The sequence below is a fragment of the Haemorhous mexicanus genome, chromosome 11 (assembly GCF_027477595.1).
Source record: "Haemorhous mexicanus isolate bHaeMex1 chromosome 11, bHaeMex1.pri, whole genome shotgun sequence".
Taxonomy (NCBI): domain Eukaryota; kingdom Metazoa; phylum Chordata; class Aves; order Passeriformes; family Fringillidae; genus Haemorhous; species Haemorhous mexicanus.
The window spans coordinates 17506469-17529578 of NC_082351.1; the positions used below are offsets into that span (position 1 = coordinate 17506469).

At 39.9% G+C, this 23110-nt stretch overlaps 1 protein-coding gene across 5 annotated transcripts in view; it reads left to right on the forward strand.

Annotated features, from left to right (window-relative positions):
• ATXN7 (ataxin 7) overlaps positions 1-22854 on the forward strand; it is an 83081-nt gene extending 60227 nt beyond the window's left edge. For all 5 annotated transcript variants that reach the window (XM_059856719.1, XM_059856722.1, XM_059856720.1 and 2 more), the window contains 8 exons: positions 14772-15024; positions 15682-15944; positions 16673-16755; positions 18450-18715; positions 19145-19343; positions 20214-20335; positions 20621-21572; positions 22694-22854. In XM_059856719.1, coding sequence (XP_059712702.1) covers positions 14772-15024; positions 15682-15944; positions 16673-16755; positions 18450-18715; positions 19145-19343; positions 20214-20335; positions 20621-21572; positions 22694-22711 — 2156 coding nt within the window. In that variant the 3' untranslated portion in view covers positions 22712-22854. The remainder of the gene's footprint in view (positions 1-14771; positions 15025-15681; positions 15945-16672; positions 16756-18449; positions 18716-19144; positions 19344-20213; positions 20336-20620; positions 21573-22693) is intronic.
• Positions 22855-23110: the final 256 nt, after the last annotated feature.

A 23110-nucleotide genomic window follows, 5' to 3' on the forward strand; every position in this document is an offset into this window, starting at 1 on the left:
AATCCTGTTTTGTTTCACCAAGTTGCATTAGAGAAAGAAGGACCACTGTCAAGAGATTCTTGTCCTGTTTTCTGTTCTCTCTTCCCCCGATAACAAGTTGCCCAGGTTGGTATGACACTCTCCCTCTGCACTGCTTTGTAAAGGATGCAATTAGACCAGGCTCCTGCAGGGTTGAAGTAGTTCCTATATAACTGAGTTTTTCCTTTTTGTTTGGCAAGATTGTCAGAAAACTAATTCACAATTCTATATGAAGTAGCTTTCTGAAAGGAAGCCGCCTCTTTTAGCCAGATCACCTTCTTATGTCTTCACTGCACAGGATTTTCTCCCTCTGCCAGGCCAGGAGCAGTTTTGTGCTGTGTCCTCCCTGTGTGACCCTGCTGGTTGCAAAGAACCTGTTTGTCATGTCTGGCTCTTGGAAAAGCCCTGGTGTCTGTGGAGCATTGTGGTGAATTCTGTGCATTAGGTAGAAGGTGTGCCCCTTTCAGGGCACCCTTCCACCTTTGAGCCTAAAACTTTCCAATGTTTGTAGATTATCTGTAGAGCTGGGTTGGAGTTGTCATTTTTATGTGATGTACTCTGGGAGTTTTAAGAGCTGTTCATCACTGTGTGATGGTACATATGGCACTCACATGGAATTCATGGCTCCTCTCGTTGCTAAGAGGAAAACTGGCTATGTTTCTTTTGTTACTGCATGGCTGAAGCTGTCACCTGAGTTCTTAAGCATTTTGGTTTTCTGCTGTATTAGGGTGGGCTTCATGAAGTAGTTGTTTTTACTTTTTTCACTTTTCTAGATTATAATGAGGAGCCTTATAGTACTCTGTAAATCTCTGGCCCTGCTCATCATTGGCATGGTACTGGCTAGCACTCATTTTCTTCAGTTTCATTTTGGCTTGCAGCCTCTGACAAGCCACATGTAACCATGTATATGCCTGGAAAGATGCCACACTGGCTCTCTCCTGGCCTCTAAGGTCAGAGGAAAGGTTTTAAAACTGCCACAGTTCAATCCCCTCCCCATCACAGTGACATGTTCTATTTGACCAAAGGTCATCTTGGGGGTCACGAAGCAATCCACCAGCTAGCTTCTAAAAATACCTGAGACTGTTTTAATTGCCATAGAAATTATATAAAGTTATATGTGTGTGTGGTATTGCAAAGCTTGATGCTCACATCTTGCTTGCCACAGACTGAGAAGGACACCTAGGAACTGGTCAGTGCCAAGTTTGTATCTCTGTAGGATTTGTCTCTATTCAGACTGAGGCTGGGCACTGACCTTTAGGGCCATACTTATCTTCTTTTTCTGTGATTACAAGAACATATCTAGGAAGGCTGGAGTTGGCAGAGAGTTAGGATGTGGTGAAAGCCCTGCAGAGCTCCTGGACTGTTTGCTACTTCCTGTGCCCTGTCCCAGTTGTCCAGGTGGCAGAGATTCACAATAGCTGTGGCTGTACACTTGAAATCTAACAGACTCGATGTCCTTTCCTAATTTTAGTCCCTGGAAATGACATAATTCTGTATAGAAACCTTTATTCTATGTGTACACATGTGCTGTATGAGTAGCAGTTATATTTTGTTTTTCTGGTGTAAACAAGCATGTTGTGTAAGTGGAGTTGATACTAAGGCATAAAATGCTGTCACTTGATTGTGCACCAACAAGCCTGTCAAGTTGTTCCTCTGTACTCAGTCATCTATTTTATTTTGGACTCATTCCAGTTTTCTGAAACCTGAGGAACATCTAAGCTTGCTCACTTGGAAAAGAAAACATCAAAACCAGTAATCTTGCCCAATATATTTGTTTTGCAGCATGTAAAACACTCCAGCTGCTAGTGAAAAAAAATCCACGTATTTCAAAATCCATTGCCTTGTGGTTCTGCAGGTTCTGGGAATTTAATTCATGCTGGTACTTCAGAGCACTCTTTTCCAAATACAAGTCAGTAGCACTACTTTTTTTTGTGATTTTTCTGCTCTTTTACTAAGGCTGGCTTTGTGGTGTCATGTAGCAAATCGAGGGGTTCTGTCCATGCACCCTCCACCAGCAGCAAGTTGATTTTCTAAGTAACCATGCTGGAGTCCTCAATTGATCAACTTTAAGATGTTTGATGTTGGCTCAAAGCCCATTATTCTCTTCCTTCCAGGAAGAATAATAATAGTAGCCAGTAACCAAACAATCTCTTTAAAGCAAAATATTTACAACAAAATCATCTTAGACAGTACTAAATGTAAACATAAGCATGCTGCAGTGTAAGCAAGCTCAGCTTATGCACTGTTGATATCAATCAGATGAAATTCCTTGGAAGTCTGATTTTTTTATATGTACCCCTCAAAGCTTCTAGGAACTGGTAAATTTATCATTACTGCAGCTCACAACCCAGTTGGTTTTTGTGCCCAGTTCTTATGCCTGCAGCCCTCTGCCTGGGATCAAGTCACAGTTTAATTCTTGCTAGTCCTGTCTCAGTTCACTGCCAGCTTTGGCACAAGCAGGCATTTGGTTTGTGACACTGTCAGGCCTTTGAGTGGATGGCTCTGCTCTTTGTTGTGGACAGAGCAGATGGTGCAGAGGCTCAGACTGAGTGGTCGAGGTTGGGGGAGAGGGCAGGAATGCTTTTTGCCTGTGGCAGTATTAGCTCACACCAGCCAGTTTAAAGTAGTTGTGAAACTGGTGCCTGAGTTTGCTGAATTTTGAGAAAAGATAAGTGAGTCTTAATATGCGGTGAAGACAGTGAAGCCTGGTTGTCTGTGGCTTTGTCCTGTGTGTTTGGCCACCACTTTCCCGTTGCAGCACCTCCTGCTCTGTGCACAGGCAGAGCTTCAGATTCATGTCGTGTTTTGCCTTTTCTTTTTTTTTTTCTTTTTTCCTGGCCAATTTAATAAGACATGTGCACGACTGGGCTGGAATGTGCTCATGGTGTCCAGCCAGCAAAGATCTTCCTGCTTTCCTTCTGTAACAGTACCAAGAAGTCCTACCTTTGCTGTGTGAATGCTGCTTTTATTGTTAATGATAAACACCAGTATCTTCAGAACATCTCCCAGCAGGGGGTGGGAGGCCACCATCTCAAATCCAGCTCTTCAGTTTTACGACACTCAGCCTAATTTTGAAATACAGAACACTGTAATGTAGACAAGTGGAAGGAGATGTGATAGAGCTACATTTATCTCAGTTTACAAAACCAGACAAGAAATCTACTGCAAGTACAAGATTGGCTGGAAAATTTTTATTCTTAAAATCACTTTTCCTGGCAATGCAAAATGGGCAGGATACTTCAACTTCTGGATTCTCTCTACTCCCCCAGTTTTATTCTTGTTTGTTTGTTTCTGTTCCTTGACATTCTGCAGTACTCATTCATAAAAGGGAGCTATTGTATGTGTGTGTGTAGTGAGAGCATCACAAATTATATAAATACCTTTTTGTGTTTCATGTGTTCAGTAAGAAAATAAAAAAAAGAGGGGGGGGTGATGCTGTTCTTTATCTGAAGTGATAGGAAGCAAACTTTCTTCCATTGCAATGGTTTTGGCACAGTTCAAGTTGTCCTTCTTGGGTGATTGTGTAACTCCAAAGACCTGGAAATTGGGTTCTCTGCAGTGATTCATATCAGACTGCTTCTCTCCCTCCTGCACTGTCCTGATGCCAGAGCAGGAGTCTCCTCTCTGCAGCCTTGTTCCCTGGGAGCGAGCGGCATGTGCAGGTGGGTGTTCTTTGTGTATGGATCTGCATAGTGCATTATCACAGCTTGCAGGGCTAATTTTAGCCTTCTGAACTCAGGTATTAACTGATGGTATGAGTGTTTATATTGAATCTAATGTTGTTGATGTTTTGGGGATTTTTTTCAATGGCTTCAAGTATTGTTGCTAGAAAATAAAACCTCTTACAATATTTAGTACCAGGAAAAGAACTTACTAATTTCATTTCCTTACATAATGGATTGCTTTAACTACGTTAAGTAAAATTACTTTTGCATTTGTCACAGTACACTGGCAGCACATGATTTCACTGTGCCACATGCACAATCCATTTGAAGGTGAAACCTTGTGAATATTTACTGCTTAGTGTTACTCAGAAGCCTTTAGACATTGGAAAATAGGTGAAAATGCTTGGATCGAGGCAGTTGGCATATATACTCCTGCTATAACATAAGTAGGCAAAAAATCTCATTGTATTCTCTGTGCCATTGTGTGCCTTCCCATGGGCCCAGGCTCTGCTCTCTCCCTGTGTGAGTGTCCCGTCATGCCTCTCCCTTCCATTCCAGCTCCTGCCTTGATGCCCAGCTGCTGGGGTTTCTTAGCAGTTGGGTTCTTTGTCTTCACTCTTACCCAGAAGGAAGACAGCTTTCTGCATTGTTCCATGTGGGAATTACATTGCCTGATCTTGGTCAGTTTATTTGTGGAACAAGAAACAAAATAAATCTTACTTGCCCTCTTGTCCCTAAAATAAGAATGGACCAAATCAAAGACTAATAATTCTAGTTTCTAACAAATACATCAGTGCTGGTTCCCCACATAGTATTTTGAAGTCAAGAATTTTGTGAACCACTAAAATCTGTTGGAGACTTACCCAGTTTTAAGTACGGGTGTGAAGTAGAGGGATGTACAGTAGAAGCAAATCCTTTAAAAACACACATGCCTCTGGTACTAATTTTAGTGGTGGAAGGAAGGAGTAGTGTTTTAAAAACAGCATAATCCAAGGAAATGTCTTTGTATTCCTCAGTTGTCATTAACAGTTAATGGGTAGGTGACATGAGCTGTCAACTTCTTGAAATTTGGAGCCACAGAGGAGCTGGTTGTTGTCGAGTATTCTGAGTGCATAAACATGGGAATGTTAGTATTTACTATCTGTGGTTTAGGATTTAGTATTAATTTCTAAGCTTGGTAATGGGAGCAGTAACCTCCAGGTTTCTGCAAGTTTCTTTAAACAAAGAGAAAAAAAAAAACCCAACCCTAACAAAGCCCAGTCTGCTGAAATGGTACCCCCTTCTTCTGTTTAAACCTTCTTAATGAAGAAAAGTCGTGTTATAACACACTGATGCTAATACATAAATGTGTTTGTACAAGCCAGCTGCCTCACTTCTTGGCAAACTTCTTATTTTAGTGAAAAAGTAATTTGCTTGGTTTTAAAAATGAATTTGTGTGTAATTTGATAAGTGAGGGAAGACCAAAAATTTCAGCTTTGATTATGGTTACTTAAAATAAGAGCAAAAGCCACGAACTGGTTTTTCCTATTCCTTTTGTCAGCAGATACGCTGTAATTTTTATAAGTGATTACTTAGGAAATGGTCCAGAAACTAATAATTTGGTAAACATTAGATTTTACTGTCCATGTGCTGGCTTTGGGTGGAAATCAGACCTTGACAGTCAGACCTCAAAGCATGGAGACTTAGGATGTGGAGACCCGTCTGGAAGTTGTGTAATAGCGGAGTGAATTTTTGTGTAAATAGTGGAGTGAATTTTTGCTGGAAAAGCACAGCAGGAGTCAGTACCAGGGTGGCAGGGACTGTGTCCCTCAGAGCAGGGATACCCCAGGGAACTGCAGCTCTGGAGGTGCTGGGTGTCCCCAGGCTGGGCCATGTCACCCGCGGTGGGGTGGCTGGTGACAGGCACATTTGTTGGAGAAATTGTCCTGGAGCCGCTGGCAAGGCCTGGCAGCTCTCTTTGGGAATCACAGGAGCATCCACAGAGCCTGGGGCCTGGCTGTGTCTGACCAGTGGCAGTGCCACCCCAGAGTGGCTGGCAGCAGGGTTGCGGGTGGAAGCCGGGGCTGGGCAGAGGTCTGGGGGCACTGGTGGCCAGGGGGTGCCCGAGGCCAGCCCGGAGCTCCCGAGGCCAGGGGGTGTCCGAGGCCAGCCCGGATGTGGCTGGGGCACTGCCTGCGGGGCCACGGGCCTTGGCGAGCTCTGTGCGCGGCGTGGAAAATCCCACAGCGAGGGATTAAACACTGCAAGCAGCCCTGTGAGCCCTTCTGAAATGTCACCGGAGCCGTCTGGCACTGCTCCAAAAGCAGGCAGGCAGCGAGCTGGCCACAGACAGGGAGAAGCCCCGGAGCTCTGATCCTCGGAGCTGCAGGCCGGGCAGAGGCTGTGCCCCACAGCGCCAGACGCTGCTGCTTGGAGTTCATTCCCTGCGGAAACCTGAAAATCCCCAAAAGCCACAGCTCGGATGGGGAGACTGGCAAGAGAAAAAAATAGCAATCAAACTTTAGCCGATTGCAGTCCCGTCAGCCCCTTAGATAAATTGGCAGCTGTTAATCAAAATGTTAATTAAAGAAACTAGTAAGAGTGTGTTCATTTTAGCTTGTTTTTCTGGGCGTCCTCACCCGTGTAATTTATAAATCAGAGGGCAAACACTGGTGTTACACTCTGCGGATGGCTGGCTGTGGGCAGGAGGGTCTGGGCTCCAGAGGAAATGGGAAATGCAGGCACAGCCTGCATGTGTCAAGTGCAGTCATGTTTTTCATTTAAAAGGTTAAACTGCACAAACATTTTAGTTAGCACATCCTAATTACAGCATTGCTCCATTCTTTCAAAAGGAAGTGTGAAAAGGCTGGTAATATTTAATTTGAAAGACACTATTGTGCAGGCACAGTAGGTCTGTGCCCTCATTTGACTGTATTAGTGATTTCCCTAGGCTTTTGCTGCAGTAAATTTTTAATTAGTGTAAAGTTTAACGTGGTCAGTGTTTTTAAACATGAAAACAGTTGTTTTATGCCAATTGTGATTGATCAGTGATAATGAAATACAAAGCAATGATCTTTTATAATCCTTCGAAACTTGCTAATGCCTAAAAACATTAAATTGGGGTAAAGTAATGTAATGATTTTAGTAAAAGAAGAAACCAAGTTATTTGTTTTCCACTGATGTTGCAAATGCATGTTTATATCTCAAGGGATTTCAAATTTTGGAAATTTGAAAAATATTGCAGTACCACCATTGTCCTTTTCCATCGTGAAAGAGTTAAACGTTTTGTGCTTAAAACCTCAGAACAGATGGAGGGGTGCTAGCTGTGCAGGCAGAACCCCGTGCTGTTCTCCTTTCTTGAGTTTTTTCCTGCAGGTGAAGGTGAGGTGCCCCTCAGTGTGGAGTGCCCTCTTTGCCAAAGGGAAGCACGTGGGCTGTCACATCTGTAGGTGAGACATGGGTGTGACATCAGAGGGAGCCCAGGGAGCTCCTTCCTCACTTGCATCAGCAGAGAGGGGCTTTGTAGTTGGCCGTTCAAATAGCCATGTACGTCTTTATGTTTTAATTTAATCTTACAAAGCTCTTGTATCATGGCCGTGGCTGTCACTAGTTAGTCATGCAGTACATAAGAAAAATATTTGTGCTCAGTGTCTTTTTGTCCTCTAGTTTCTTAGTGACAAAATCAAGGAATGTGATTTCCTTAGCTGACATCACTATTTTTGTGTACACCCTGTGATATTTCCTCCCATTTCCACACTCAAAACAAAATCAGTTCCCTCTTGTTGATCTCTTTTGTGTGGAGATCTTTCCATTTCAAGGCCTTTATTTTATACTCATCTTCAGAATTTGAGTTAGCTGTAGCCCCCTTTGTATTTTGGTTCACTAACAGCTTTTAAGCAACTTTTCTTTTGTAGCAGAACTGAGTCTGACAGTCAACATACAACATTTAAAGTTTGCTAGGTGTAAAGAAATAGCTACAGGGGAAAACATTTAATTCCCAACATGGTGTGAATAGAAGCATTAGGAAGATGAAAGCCAGGCAGGCATTTGGGTAGGTGAGCTCATCTGAAGTCATGACAATATTACATTATGTGATAAGGTCTTCTCAAGTACATTGTTGATGCTGAATAGGAAGAACATGGTGTTAGAGATGTAAATCTAATTTCTGGGTAGAGAGTGGGCCAAGAGATAGAAAAGCAGAAATTAGGTGGTGGTTCTTCCCTTTTTTATTTGCATCTTTTAACACACCATTCTTTATCAAACTTTTGTTTGCTAAAATTTTTATTGAACTTAGCAATAATGTTGTCTTGTATTTTTGAGAAAGTTGACCCAGAGTGTCAAAGCTGACCCCCAGTGCATCTTGAGGCACTGCTGATCTGTTTGATGCTCTTGCTTGTCATCACTGTGGCTTTTCTGAAGTTTAGTTCAAATAAGATTTTTTTTTTTTTAATAGTGGAAGAATGGCTTATTCAATACCTGCCTTTTAATCAGACAGCTATTGTTGTGTCATTAACAAGTTACAGAGATTAGTGTTCATAGTGTGGATGTTATAATCTCTCCATGGCCCCATTACCATCTAAGACACTCCACTGTCCTTCCATAATAACTTTGCCATATTTGTATTTCAGTGCCTAACAGATTTACAGGACAGTTACTGACCACACCTCTTGGCAAGTTCATCGGGGAACTCTAACAGAAGTTTAGGCTTGGCTGTTAAAGCCCTTGGATTTGGGTTTGCCTGAACTAGGAGGAGGATGGGGTGAACATCCTTCTCTGGGTGATGAGGGAAGATGTTCCAACAGTTGGTCTCCCTGGCTCCATTTTTGCTTGTGGTTCTGCTCCATGAATAATTTAGTGTCTTGCTTCTATCAGTTTTCCCAGGCTGTTCTCAAGAGTTTTACTGGTCTGAGGGGGCTCTGTATAGTTCAAGCAAAGCTGATGGGAGTTTCCTTAATTCCAGTTTGCCACTACACAACACAGAAAACCCCAGTCTGTCTGCAGGCTTGGGATGGCACTGTGCTTGATGCTTCAGGGGAAAACTCATGTATTTTACAGAGGAATTATAAATCCTGTGGAAATTTATTACAGAACTACTTGTGTGCTGAATACAAGGGGGTTTTGAAAGGATTAGTAGCAAATAAGGAAAAATTTTTAAAATTGGTTGTGGAGGGGCAGCAGTTGGGAAAGGGAGATACTTAAAGGTTATTAATTTAAAGACATTAATTTATTGTTATATTCTTAATAACTGTGTTTGCAGTCTGCTCATCACTCTTTCCTGTGGTGGCAATCTTGGCTGTCAGGGGAGGTGTGCTTGATTTGGGGCTCTTTTGCAGCAGGTACCATAGAGGAGATGGCATTCCTGCCCAGGTAGTGTGTGTTACTAGAGAATTAAAACCCATCCTGGCTATGCTGTAGTTATACCATCAAAATCATAATTTATCCTAAATTGTGGTTACATAATTATCTCCTCTTTGAAATATTTCAAAGTACTGAAGTTGGCATTCAGAATCTTACTAGTGAGGATGATCATTTTCCATTTCTCCCTCTCTTTTCTTCAATGGCAGCCACAAAACTGACCCTGCTTATGCATAATTCAGCGCACCTTTATTGAGCATATTTTGCACAGTGATCACTTGTGAGTGGATGTTAGTTCTCCAAAATAAATGTCTAGGCAAATGATAAACTTACTGTGCTGAATATTTCTCAAGTGAGGAAGTGCAAGACATAAGGTTGCATCAGTATTGCTTGGAAATTATCTGTATAAAAGATATTATATATGGCTGTTTCTTAGTGCCACAAGCATACATTACTGTCAGTTGGTTTCTTCTTGTGGTTTTGCTAACACTGATAAACTAATAATATGAGCTGCCAGATGCAAACCAATGATTTTTATGAAACAGCAAGACAAAGCGTCTCAGGACGTGACAGATAGTACTGGTGCCCATCAGGCCTTGTTGGTCTGTCATACTGGTTGCTTGGGCTCCATAAATATTCTGTTTAGTAACCTTCTTGCTGAAGTGAAGATGGCTTTGTTCAGCTGCTCTCTGTTCAGCTGAATGTGTAAGATCAAACACCACCCAGTTGGAGTGACCTCATCCTGACTTAGAGTGTGCACAGAATTGATGGCATGATTAAAGGGACATCAGTGGAAGATTAAGGCAGAATCCTTGGTATCTAGGTCCCGTGATTAGAGCAGGATAATGAAGCAGCAATAAGTGAGTGAGCAGCAGATCAAGCTCCTGCACAGACCAAGCAGCTGCACACTGCCAGGGTGGCAGCAAAGGAGGAGTAATTCGCCTGCTATGCCTGTGATTGTTTTAGTTCCCAGTTTCTCCTGCAAAATCCTCATGGACCTAATTTTTTTTTTATCTTTGTCATGGTGAGATCAGAGTGTTGGTGGACTAGAGCTGCAAAGGGGATTTTAGTTGCTTGCTGAGTAAAATCTGGAGCTATGCTGAGGTGCCCTTCTATAGCAGTGTCTGTGCTCTGCTGTCATGTCACGGATCTGAGCTACCTGGGGAAATGAGAAGACCAAGGCAATTAGCTCTCCGAGTCAATTAGCTCTCCATTATTCTAGGAATTAAATACTCTTACTGACAGAAAATAAGTCAGTAAGAGCATTTAATTTTTTATCTTCAGGTAGAAGATGTTGGTTTTAATATGCCTGTCTAAATTTCTCAGATGACAAGAGACACAGTAGCTCAGTATGATAGAGAAAAGGACAAGTTTGTTTTAAGTTTCATGATTATTGTGCTTATACTTTGTGATACAGACATACAGACATGAAATAGCAATTGCTTAAGCAGAGAAGGTTTTTTATGCTTTGTTTCAATATACACATCTAATCCTATAGTTTGAGGAGTACTCTAACACTTAACACAATACTCTTAACCTGTGTTAACTCTTTTTCTGAATGTTCACTGAAGTTCCAGCATGTCCAGCTGAACCAAACTCATGCGTGTGCTCCTGGGTGTGCTTTGTACTGCAGCTGCACCAGCACTGACACAGGGCACTTTGACTTTTTGCCCAGTACTTATGTAAGGAGTCAGTATAAAAAAAATGGGTTTATGAAACATGATCTGTACATCTTGTATTTGCTGGCCAAAGCTATTAATTGATGCCCAGAGAGAATGAACAGCACAAAATACTTGCTAACTTTTTGGAAATAAGCATAAACATGGGAAGAATGTCTTAAATTTTTAAGATTATTGTTGCTCTTAAATTAATTTTTTCTTAATTATTTTTTAAAGCATGCAGCAAAGAAAGTGGCATTTTATGAAAAATCAAATTTTTTTAATAAAAGTGTATTGTCTTTTAATATAGCAACACGTTATGAATCACAGTAAGTCCAACTATTTACTCATTGATAGAAGAGTAAGCAGTAGTAGCCAAACACAATGAGAAGCTTTCTCTCTTTTTTTATTTCCATCTTTTTTTTTTTTTTTCCCTGCCCCTTCCAGGTTACTTTTTTGCATTTTGTCAGAGATTGCTACATGTTTAGTAGGAAATAGACAATGTAAAATAGGATTTTTAGACCCAAGAAAATTGGTAGCCAGACTAAGGGCCAGGTAAAGCTTTTTTTTAAGCTCTGGAAGAGATCTATATTATCAATATCTATTTTTTCAGGAAGTCCTGTGTCCTTTGGCTTGATGCATATATAATACTTGCTCAACTACAGCACAAGAGATGCTGTGTTTTTCCAACTTGATAGTTAACAGTTATCCTGGTTGTGGAGCAGAGACATATTTGCTGGGATGCCAGCTCTCTTCACAGCTTTCTAACTCTGTCCAGCCCTTCTCCATAGTGTCACAAACCTGTTGTATAAATGCAAAGGTGTTTAAGGAGGAGCTTATCTGTTAAAGTTTAGTGTTGAACACAGCTGTCATTTTAGATCAGATTCTTTCCAGTGCTGTGGCATCAAGGAAGACTTCCTGGTTCTCTGTCCAAAGCCAAAACTTACATTTTTCTGATATTTAAAAAGCAAAAAAACCAATCAAAAAAAAAAAAAAGTTAACATGAAAACCCAAGCAACAAAACCAATAAAACCTCTCCTTCCCCTAAATTTTAGAGTTTAGAATCATCATACACAGATGAGAAATGGGAATATCACTTTGATCTGCTATATAAGCAATCATGACATAAAAAAATTGTTTTCCTCTTAAGAGTTATGTGAAGGGAAGGGATGTGATTGCCAGCCTTTAAAATTTGAAAACTGAACACCTGGAGATAGTTATATTTTTAAATGTTTTCGGGCTGAGACAGAATTAATGACAAATGGGAACTATGTTAAATTGGCAGAAGATCAGGAGAAATTATTATTGTAATATGCTTAGCGTAAAAAGCATGGTGGTCTTGATTATTCAGTGACAGTTTGTGTAGTCATTTTTCCAGTAAAAACTGTGGCAGTCTGTCTGTAACTATATTCATGAGATCAAATATGCAATTCTTTACATGTCTGGTTTCAAAAATAATGTTAGCTTTCTCTATTTAGATGAGACTTCAGTGCTCTTCACATGGTTTGCAAAACAGTTCTTAAGTAGATTTCATTTAAAACCATGAATGTTATAAAAAGACTGAAACATTAAATACAAGCAAATTGTAGTAGCAGCCCTACCTCAATTTGTATGTATGTCAACAAAAAAAATAGGTCTAGGCAGGTTATGAAAAATGAGCTGAAAATTCTTCTTGTTTTGTTGATAGACAAAACATAAGTCGTGGTTATGCAGAGAAGTGATAAGTGAAGATTTCACAGTCCTGCAGTGTTACAATATCTCTTTCAGAAATTGTCCCAGAATTCTAAAAAAAAGTTAATTTGATGGGGTTTTTTTCTGGGTGTGTGTGTCTGTATATGGAAATCCTCTCTGACAGGTAGACTGTAAAATTGTATGTGATCAGCCTTAGTTCTCTTAGGTTTTGTGTTGGTTTTTTTTTTTTTTTGTTTTTTGTTTTTTTTTTTTTTTTTGTTATCACCAATTTAAAACACTTTCTATTAAACTCACTTGGTTGAGCCTGGTGCTGTTGAACATTTGTGCAAATAGCAGTAGCATCTCAGTTTGCAGTTGCCAGAAGAGAAATACTCCTATTATCCAGATAAATAGCTGGGATTACTATTTTGTCTAGTTTCTTCCTAATCGATGGAATGCAAGGAGGTTGTCAGTTTTATTCTAGTCCCTTCTTCTTTTCATCTGCTAGGTTTTTTTCAAGAAAGTAATACTCTCACTTCCTTCAGAAAGACAGCATCATTGTAACAAGCTCTCAAGGATTGCATTAGTCATCCACTGGCTTATTTGAGACTATTTGTAATTGTCATAAGCACTTGAATTTTGAATTTTCTAAATATGCAGAATGTGGAAGAGTATTGAGTAATGTTTCTCATTATCTCACAGGGTGTAGCATCACTGAACTCTAATGGTCCTCAAATAGTAACTGAACAGAGCTGCTCAGGGATTCTTGCCGTTGCTATAAAAAGCTGTTTGGCAATAAGCACTACGTCATACTAGAAGCACAGGCATTTACTAGAGCATAAATATGCTAAAATATTTCATTTACAGATTCTTCAGTGGCAGCTGGTTCTAGAAAACTAAGTGGATGATTTTGATAACTAATTGTTTTAAATACTACAATTTTAAAGCAGTTGTTCCTTGAGATGTATGATAAGTTACTGAATTTGTTTGTTATTTTCATCTGGGCATTTCACACTTGAGTTCTCCACTTCTTGGTAATTAGCAATCCAGAAGTGATGAGTATTTTGCAAAATTTTGCAGAAGATTTGTTTAGTAGTTTGCACCCATTGTTGCAGTTAAAGAGATAAACACACAGAAGTTGGTTCAGTTTCTTTCTTAGTCCAGGCTCTATATTCATTCATTATTTTTATTTTTCTAAGCTAATGAACACATTTCAAGTAGTACTTCCAAATAGGTCATAGAAGCAGAACACAGATGTACTAATTTACATTTCCCAGAGCGTTACAGGCTTCTGCACAGGTTGCACAGGACTTGGCTGTCACTCTTGGCTCTATTTGTAGCTTCATGAGTAGCCTGCTGCTTCCACAGTTCGCTCAAGTCAAAATCTGTAAGGTGATCCTGAGATTGATCTGTGGTGGATTTGGGCACCTCTAACAATACTTGGCTGCAGAAGAGGTGTTACCACTGCCTTTGCACTCCCCTGACAGACTTCTTTCTTGTGTCTCATAGATCTGTGGTTTTCATTTACTTGATTGCCACAAGTGTCTCTTAAGAAGGTGTTGATTACACAGATCCTCGAGGAATCACAGGTGTCCCTGTGTCAGTGAGCACATGGTCCATTACTGTGTCTATGTAGACAGGGCTGGAAGCTGCCAGGTGTTCAGAGAGTTCATGGTTCTAAAGAGCTACCTTTACAACAGACAGTTTTACCTGAAATGGTGCTAGCAACATAGAAGTTTTCATGGTTTGGTGTTAATTTAAAAACACGCCCAGTGATGGAAGCTGACCTCTCTTAATTCAGATATTCAGGTTTTTGTAGAAGAGTATCTGTTGCTGCTCTTGGTGGTGCTCCTGCTAAATAGAAACAAGAGGGGAAAACCCAACCAAACAAAAACCAACCATGCTCAAAAAAAAAAAACCCTCAGTGTAGGTCAGTATTTGAGCTGATGTTCTCAGAGGTGTTCCATACTGGAGGTCTGATAGATCATACCAGAAGTTTGTCATGAAGTAAAAGTGAAAATGTTGGATTCAATTTAATTTTGACGATTAGGAGACATGCTTACAGATAATTCTTATCCTTTAAGGGAATGTGATATTTTGGCTTGCCTGGCCTGAGTACAGGGTTCTCTTGGCTTTGTGTGTCTGAGGTCCAGAGCTGAATGTTTGAGATGGAGGGAGAGCTGAGCTTTAGTGGCTGAGATGTGCAGCTCCCGAAGCTCAGAGATTCTGGTAACCCTCTGGAGACCAGCCTTGAGTGGAACCTCATGGATTACAGAGAGGCTTGAATGCTCTATGCTCTGTGTGTGGCAGGGAACCTCCCAAGACAATAAAAGAAAAATGCTAAAAATGCTAATGGACTAAATGACATCAAGTATTTACAAATTCCTTCTATATGGGAGCTTAAAACCCCTTTTCACTCTTTCAGAAAGAAGACACAGCTCCTCCAGCAAGCCGCCTTTGACTCCTCCCTCCTCTTCAGTATTTTCCCTCATTTCATCTTTCCCTTCAAAAAACAAAGGTAGCAGTGGAAGTGGGAGCAGTCGTTCATCCAGTGGAGGTACTAGTGCATCATCATCAAATTCCAAGTTGTTGAAATCACCCAAAGACAAGCTGCAGATCAGCGGAAGCAACAGGTTAATGCATTCGGTACAGCACAGCAAAGTTCCCCATGACAAAATGTGAGTGTGCCTTTTGAAAAAGAGTTAAATGTCATTACTTGCATAAACACTGCTATGTCAAGAAAGTTTCCTTTTGTTTCAGAGCATTTTTGGTTTAGAAGATAATAATTTTAAACTCCTCCAGATCTTTTCCCCCAGCCTAGTCAAAGATTATAGTTAATGCTCACATCTGTGTTGAGGAAGAACTCTTGCAAAGCTGCATCTTAAATCACTATGAATAAAGGTCATTTTATTAGAGGCTCCTAATTCTTTGGTGTAATCTGCATACTTTGATCATAAGGGAGTTTTAGCTCTGATTCACGTGGTTTTCAACCTGCACATGTGAGATGACAGCAGTGCTGGTAAAATTTACTGCTACAGAATGGTGTATTTCTCAGTGGACATAATGGGTCCATTGCAGTTGCTCTGGACAGTTTGCAGTGATGCTCTCTATCCATGAATGCAAATAATGGTTTCTGAAGTCTGTGGACACTCTGAAGTGTCAGGGAAAAAAGGACAGGAGAGATTATGGATATCATAAGAAATGTGAAAATTAGAAAGATAGTAGGAGGAAGGTTTGCATTTATATTGGGAATAGATCCGAGTGTTGTTAAATAATAACATATTTTAGCTTATTTTTTTTCCAATTTTTCTCTCTTTGTTTTTCATAAATAACAGTATGACTCCATCTGTCAAAGTGGAAAAGATTCATCCAAAGATAGATGGTGCCCAACTGAAAGCTGCTGTTGGTCCAACTTGTTCTACTACTGTGAGTTCCTCAATAAAGACTGGCCTTAATTGTCCCTCAATACCAAAGCCACCCTTGCCTTCCCCTGGACAGATACTGAATGGTAAAGGTCTTCTCTCTGTGCCTCCATTTTTGGAAAAGAAACCTGAAGAAAATACGAATAATAGGAAATTTTTACATAAAAGATTGTCAGGTAATTTTTAAAAATTATTATTAGCTGTATTCCTTTTAGTAGAAATAAGTTCCAGAAGTAAATTAAAACTCCTGTAATACTGTAAATTGTAGTAAGAGTTTTTAAATATTATAATTTAAATCTGTAATTTGACAGACACTTTAAGGATGCAAACACCTTCAAATTGACTTTTCCTTTCAGAAACCTGTACAGATCTCAAACGCCTGTCAGTTCTGACAATTTTAAAATTACACTCTTTTACTCTCTCTAAAGATTTTAGTTTCCCTCTTTCTATATGGAAGGTCCAAATGTACACAGAAAACAGAAAAATTAGCACCTGGTAAACCAAAAAATGCAAACCCAGTCTGCTCTTTATATCTTCTAACACAATTACTTTAAGTGTTAGTAGAATGGTAGAAAAGTTCTTGACACCAAAGCCAACAAACAAAAACCCACCATTTGTTTATCACAATCCATAGTGGTGATCTCTACTCCTAACAGGGAGCATCAAATCCTCCTTTGAGGACACTTAGAGGTGTTTGTGGACTTGAGATCTGTATTTCAGCACACCATAAGCTTGCTGAGAGTGTAGAAAAATTCATTTGTATGATTTTATTGTGCATTTTTATTTGTACATTTGCCTGTGTCATATTTGAGAAGTTTCCAATATGATTAATTTTCATGATGAAACTAAATGTTAGTATTTCAAAATATCTTTTGCTAACTTTTCAATACTGTGTCTTTGACAGAGAGAGAATTTGATCCTGATATATACTGTGGTGTCATTGATGTGGAAACCAGGAAACCTTGTACTAGGTCTTTAACATGCAAGGTAGGATATCTGAATCATGATAAGATTTTCTGAAGTTTTTATTCAAATTCTTGAGGAACATGATAGAAAACAGAGAACTGCAGATTTTTGCTGTTGGTAATTACCACTGTAAGTGGTACCTCTCCTAACATGTTGCTCAGAACCAAGCAGAAATTGTTTTTGAAGTTCAGTTAATTATTTATTCAGAAAGCATTTCTCAAAGTAACCTGGAGATTTGTATTTTTGTATAAACCCTTTAAACATGGATGTTGACATGGTGCAAACTGTGTCACTCCACATGTAGGTAGCAGGGGCAGCGCGTTCCTGGTTTTGGGGGTAACCTTGTGGTTTTAGATCATGAATTTTAAAATTCCTTATAAGCATTGAAAATATTGCTTATGCAGGATTTAAACAATTCAAACTCTTCCCTTCTCACACTCTTTTCTCTCCCCCTAGCAGTCTGCAGCAGGTTCTTGCTAATACTGCTGGACGTACTGCTGCTGCCAGCTCCTGAAAGAGACATGGAGCATGCCTAGAGGTCAAACTCTAAATTAACCAATCATAAAAACTTTCAGTTTGACAAAATGTATCCTCTGGCTCCAAAACCCTGGGGGGCACAGAGGGCTGTCACTTGCTCCCAGGGAACCAAGAATCCAGATCCCCTGCACTTGTGTAATATTTTGGTGCTTTCCTGCAAAGCAGCTCTACCCTCAGTTTGAGAAAGGTCTGGTAAATAAACCACCTACAGAACAAAGGTACACAAAGCTGGCACTAATGACCCAGAGGAACTGAACTTGAACACATTGCCCTTTTGGAGTTACAGAGGGGAGGAAATTGTTTTGCTAATAGAGGAGGGAAAAGCTGCAAGATTTTACAAGAGAAAGAGGCAAATCAAAAACGAAAAAGAAAGAGTAAAAACATTTCTCAGAAATTCTTTAGAATATATACTCATAAAATAATTTTTGCAATTGCTATTTGAGTCTGAGTTATGTGACAAAAAATTTTATCTACTGAAAATAACTAAATCAAGCCCTTTGTGCCATATTAAAAAGGTATTGTGTGTGACACTAACAATTCAGAAAAATAGCTTCCATTTACTTCACCTTACTTAGAATTGGTGCTGTTTATACACATACACATCTTACTGTCTGTAGTGTTCAGGACACTCAAAGAACTTTGAGTCCTCACTGACTCTGGATTCTGCTGGATGTTTTGAATTCCTCAATATCTATTTGATTACATTAGTTTTCAAGGAATATATTAGTTTATAGGAGGCAGCACAGTACTTCTCTAAATATTTTTCAGGTCTCCCATTAAAGTCTGATTTTAAACATTATTTTGTGGAATATTTTTTGAAGTGGAAGTAAATATTTTCTCTTCTTGGTTTTGCAGGAGTTGGCAGTTGAAATATCAATGTAAAAAAAGGTTTTTGGTTCTAGTCTTAACCTTGTTAAAAATTTGGCAATTTGGTTTTTAAAAAGAAGTTTGAAAGAAGCCTTTTACCAAATTGCTGGGTTTGTTATTCTGTATCAGACAAGGATATAATCATCCACAAAGCAATTTTAAAGTTTGTTTTTTAAATCATATTTCCATTTGTTTACTAAACCAGGACTGTGATGATTTTCTCTGTTTTGGAGCTCTTGACAAATGTTTTGAGTGTTTGACTTCCACAAATGTCATAGCCTGGGATTAATGATTTATTCCTGGTTCTGCAGACACATTCCTTAACCCAGCGGAGGGCTGTACAGGGTCGAAGAAAACGATTTGATGTGTTATTAGCTGAGCACAAAAGCAAAACCAGGGAAAAGGAACTTCTTCGACATTCGGATCATCATCAGCAGATGCCCCCTCTCAGGGAACCACATCCCTCACCTACTAAAACTTCCCAGGAGCTGCACCAAAATTCTCATGGAGTTACTCTTACAGAATCAAAGCCTTTATTACCTAATAAACCCAAACCTCACCCCCCCAGTCTTCCAAGGTAAGGAAAATCTGCAGATGCTTTGGTATGAAATGAGCACTGGGAGCTTGATGAGGTGGATTTTGAGGGAGTGATATATGGATCTGTTGGATGGGTCAGTGTGTTTGCTGCAGGCCTGGTGCCTGTCTGCAGTTAGCAATTACCTGCTGAGGGTAACTCCTGGTAAGGAGGGAGTAGTAAAACTACTGTTTGAGGTCGTAAAAGCTGACTTGCAATCAGTGGAAGTGGTTGAGTAACAATTGGGCAATGCTGCTTTTCCAGGGGTACCACCATGCTCTGTCCTTGCCCTTGGCAGGTTACAAGACTGTAGACAACACCAGGGATCTGTTAATGGAGATTTCTTTCTCTCAGTAATAATAAGCGCTTAAAGGGTGGAATTTTTAACTGGACTGGGTTCAATAATACCTCGTTACTGCTTGCCTTGCCCAGGCCTCCAGGCTGTCCAGCCCAGCACAGTGGAAATGCCCCCAGCGAGTCTCCTTCTGTCCACGAGTCCCCACACCCTCCCTTGCCTGCAGCTGAGCCAGCATCTCGGTTATCCAGTGATGAGGGAGAATGTGATGAAAAAGAAGAGCCTGTTGAAAAACTGGATTGTCATTATTCAGGTCATCATCCTCAACCAGCCGCTGTACGTCTGTAAAGTTAACCTCAGTCTGTCTCTGGCTCTAATTGTGTAAACAAGTTACTTTGGGGTTTTAGGGGTTGTTTTCTGTGGGGTGTGTGATACTTTTTTTTTTTTCTTCTTCTTTTTTTCTTTTTTTTTTTTTTCTCCCGCCCTATATTTTGAGAAAATTATTTTGTGGCCTAGTAGGCAGTGAAGGTTTAACTAGTTGCAAAATAAACATGCTAAAAAAATGTGTTCATAGCTCACTTCCCCAGTCTAAAAGAAAACAAAATGCCAGAATACTAAAGATGAAATTGCCAACTGCTCTAAAGGGCTGTGGTTTTGGAATAAGTAAACAGTGTCTTTTTGGTGCAATTTTCTTACTGAACTCCCTCCTCCACAGCCACATACATTTTTTACTCAAGTTACCAACATCATGTTAAAGCTAGCAGTGAGGTATTTTAATATTTAAATTTTGACAAAAGTTAGTTAGTATAACTAAAAGCAAATTTATTGCCCTGGATGTCAAATTACATTCTTTTTAGAAACAGACTTCTAGCTGATAGCTGGTAGGTCCTCAGAAGCAGATGTTACATAAATATGTGTCTGTGTATAATGTTTATACATAAACAGACATACTGCTAACCTTCTCTGTTTAATCAAAGGATTTGATTAAAGTCAAATTTGACTTCTATTAAGTATAGAAGTATCAGAAGATAAGCAAATCATCTCAATATACCAAGGCCAAAAATTTAAAATAGTTGTTGGACCAGAGACATAAAAACTCTGATTTTTTTTTATCCTCTACTTAAACATCTAAAAGCATATTTGTCATAAACAAATTGTTATTCACACTGAAAGTAGAAAACACCAATAAAAATCATGTCTTTTCAGTTTTGCACATTTGGTAGTCAGCAAATTGGAAGAGGTTATTACGTCTTTGACAAGCGGTGGAACCATATTCGATGTGCACTTGACTTCATGTTGGAGAAGCATCTTAATTCACAGATGTGGAAGTGAGTAAAAGTGAAAGAGTTCTTATTCTTCTTGTTGTTTGTAGAAGTTCATGGAACCTTGTGATTCTAGTTAAAGAAAGTAATCTTGTGTTCACACTGAAAGTTGATGGTCTATGTTTTGCATTTTTTGCAACAATTAACTATCAGTTTAACATAATCAGAGGCATTAATCAACCCCAAGATACAACCATTTTTAGGTAGCATTATTAGTATATAATAATGGGTATTAGTCTGAAGAATGGTGACTATGTGGGATTTTATCTTCATTTTTCTGTTCACCTGCAGGAAAATTCCTCCAGCATCCAGTACCACAGCATCAGTCCGTGCCCCACATCGGACAAACCTGCTGGCTGCCTCTCAGCACGGTGTCAGTGCAGCAGGGTTCCTCTTGCCCACCACGGTTATGTCATCGCCAGCGTTGGTCTCTCCTTCCTGCGTGTCTCTGAGCAGCAAATCGGTACCATCCCACGGGACGACACTGAGCGCCAACCCCGCTGCTCTGGGTGCGGTGGATCCCGTCTGCAGTATGCAATCAAGACAAGTGTCTTCTTCCCCTTCAACACCTACAGTGCTTTCCTCTGTACCTTCACCTATGGCCAGCAAACCTCAGAAAATGAAATCCAGCAAATCTTTTAAACCTAAGGAATCTCCTGCTGGCAGTGGCACCTGTAACAGCACCGGCAGCGTCAGTAGCAGCGGCGGCTCAGGAAAGAAGCGTAAAAACAGTTCCGCACTGCTCGCACCTTCTCATTCCACAGAGTCCTTTAGAAAAAACTGTGTGGTTAACTCTGGAAACTCTGGGACCTCCTATCATCCGTCAGTGACAGCTTCGTCCCACAGCGTTGGCCTCAACTGTATGACTAGCAAAGCTAACTCTGTTAGCCTCAAACATGACCAATCAGGGAGGGGTCCTCCGACCGGGAGCCCTGCAGAATCCATAAAGAGAATGAGTGTGATGATGAACAGCAGCGACTCCACGCTCTCCTTAGGGCCGTTTGTTCATCAGTCTAGTGAGCTGACTGTAAATTCACACAGCAGTTTTTCACATTCACATACTTCCCTTGACAAATTAATAGGAAAGAAAAGAAAGTGCTCACCTGGTTCAAGCAGCATCAACAGCAGCAGCAGCAAATCAAACAAAGTTGCCAAATTGACATCGGTGAACAATGTTCATGCAAAACACACTGGTGCAATCCCGGGGACGCAAGGACTGATGAACAATTCTCTGTTTCATCAGGTAGGAAATCTTGTCCCAAACTAAGCCAGCATGAAATGCCTCCTCACAAGCTTATAATTCATGTCTTCTCTTTAATATTAAATAGATAGCCAGTTCCAGATCCTGCTCAAGTAAAAGGTAGTTCTTTTTGTCCAGTGCACATTTTCAGTGTTCTTATGGTGCATTTACTCAAGATTTTTATAAATGTTCTAAATAAAAAAGCTACACTTTAGAAAAGAAAGCTTAAATGGGATATTTCAAATTCTTTAGATGCTGTTGCCTGTGAATTGCTTTCAGATAAAATTCATTCCTCGTATTTTTAAGCCATAATTTTAAAAGAGAATCTTGCCAGCCTGCCATGGAACTGAGCTGTGTTGCCTCAGCCTGACTCCTTGTTTTTGTGTCAGGAATCAACATTCCACAAAGTGGAACATAATGATGATGATAACAGAACTCTGATACTGTGATAAAATAAGCTTATTATCCCAAGATGTCATTGACTAACTTCTTAGTAATAATGAGATTAAATGTAATAAACGAGATAATAAACCTTTTTTGTTGGTAAGGCAAATAGATATGCTATAAAGAAAGCAGATCTCATGAGTACGTAAGCTCCCATTTTAAAAATTAGTTTGGGGTTTTGATTTTTTAAAAAACAAATCTCACTGGAAAAGTAGTGCATTCAGGATCAAAAATCCAAGAAACGTTGTTTTCTCTGCTGCTAAAAACTGAAATCCCTGTAGCTAGAGAGCCAGGAGGTCAGTAAGAACTTTTTGAGAGTGGTTTTTTAATTTTCAGTTTCAGCCACAGAGGAAGATTTTCACCTTTTTGTGTGTTTACTTAAGAAAAAAAGTCTTTAGATAGCTGAATTTATTTTTGGACTTACCTAATAATTACTATTTCAACTCTGCAATAAAAGTAAAAGAGAAATATAATTTGAGTGAACTAAGAAGGAAAGCATGCTTGAAACCATTACAACTTTGAAGAGGTTTAGTGGAGGATTTTCAAGTCTTAGAGAGGCCAGCCTCAGGTTATCAAGGTTGCTTTGTGCCTGAGATTTCCCCCAAATATGCCCTTGTTAGCCACAAAATAATTTGTTTTCAGTGCCCCCACTGATGGTTCTCTCTTTTCTTGCCCCCAAGCCGAAGGCCCGTCCCTGACAGCTGAAGGCACCACGGTGAGAAACAAACTGGACAGTTTTCACTACAAGCAAAACCTCCATCTGGATTTCTGGACTCCAAGATGCCTTGAGTTTTCCCAACTTCCCATGGTCCTCAGGTGTGGAAATCTACTGGACTGTCACTTAAACAAGGAATTTCCCTGAAGCCATGTCTGTAGCAGTGAATATACTAGAAATGGACACTGGATGAAGTTCAGCCACATAATTGCTCTTATCAGTGTTAACAGTGGTCTGGACTGTTTGCTACAAATCTGTGAGATTTTCCTTACAGGAGTACATCATCATCTTGCCACTATTTGACATAGTTTGGCTGGGCAAACGAATGTTTTCTGGGGGGAAATAAACATTACTGTGGACTTATTTTTATACTGATGGTGTC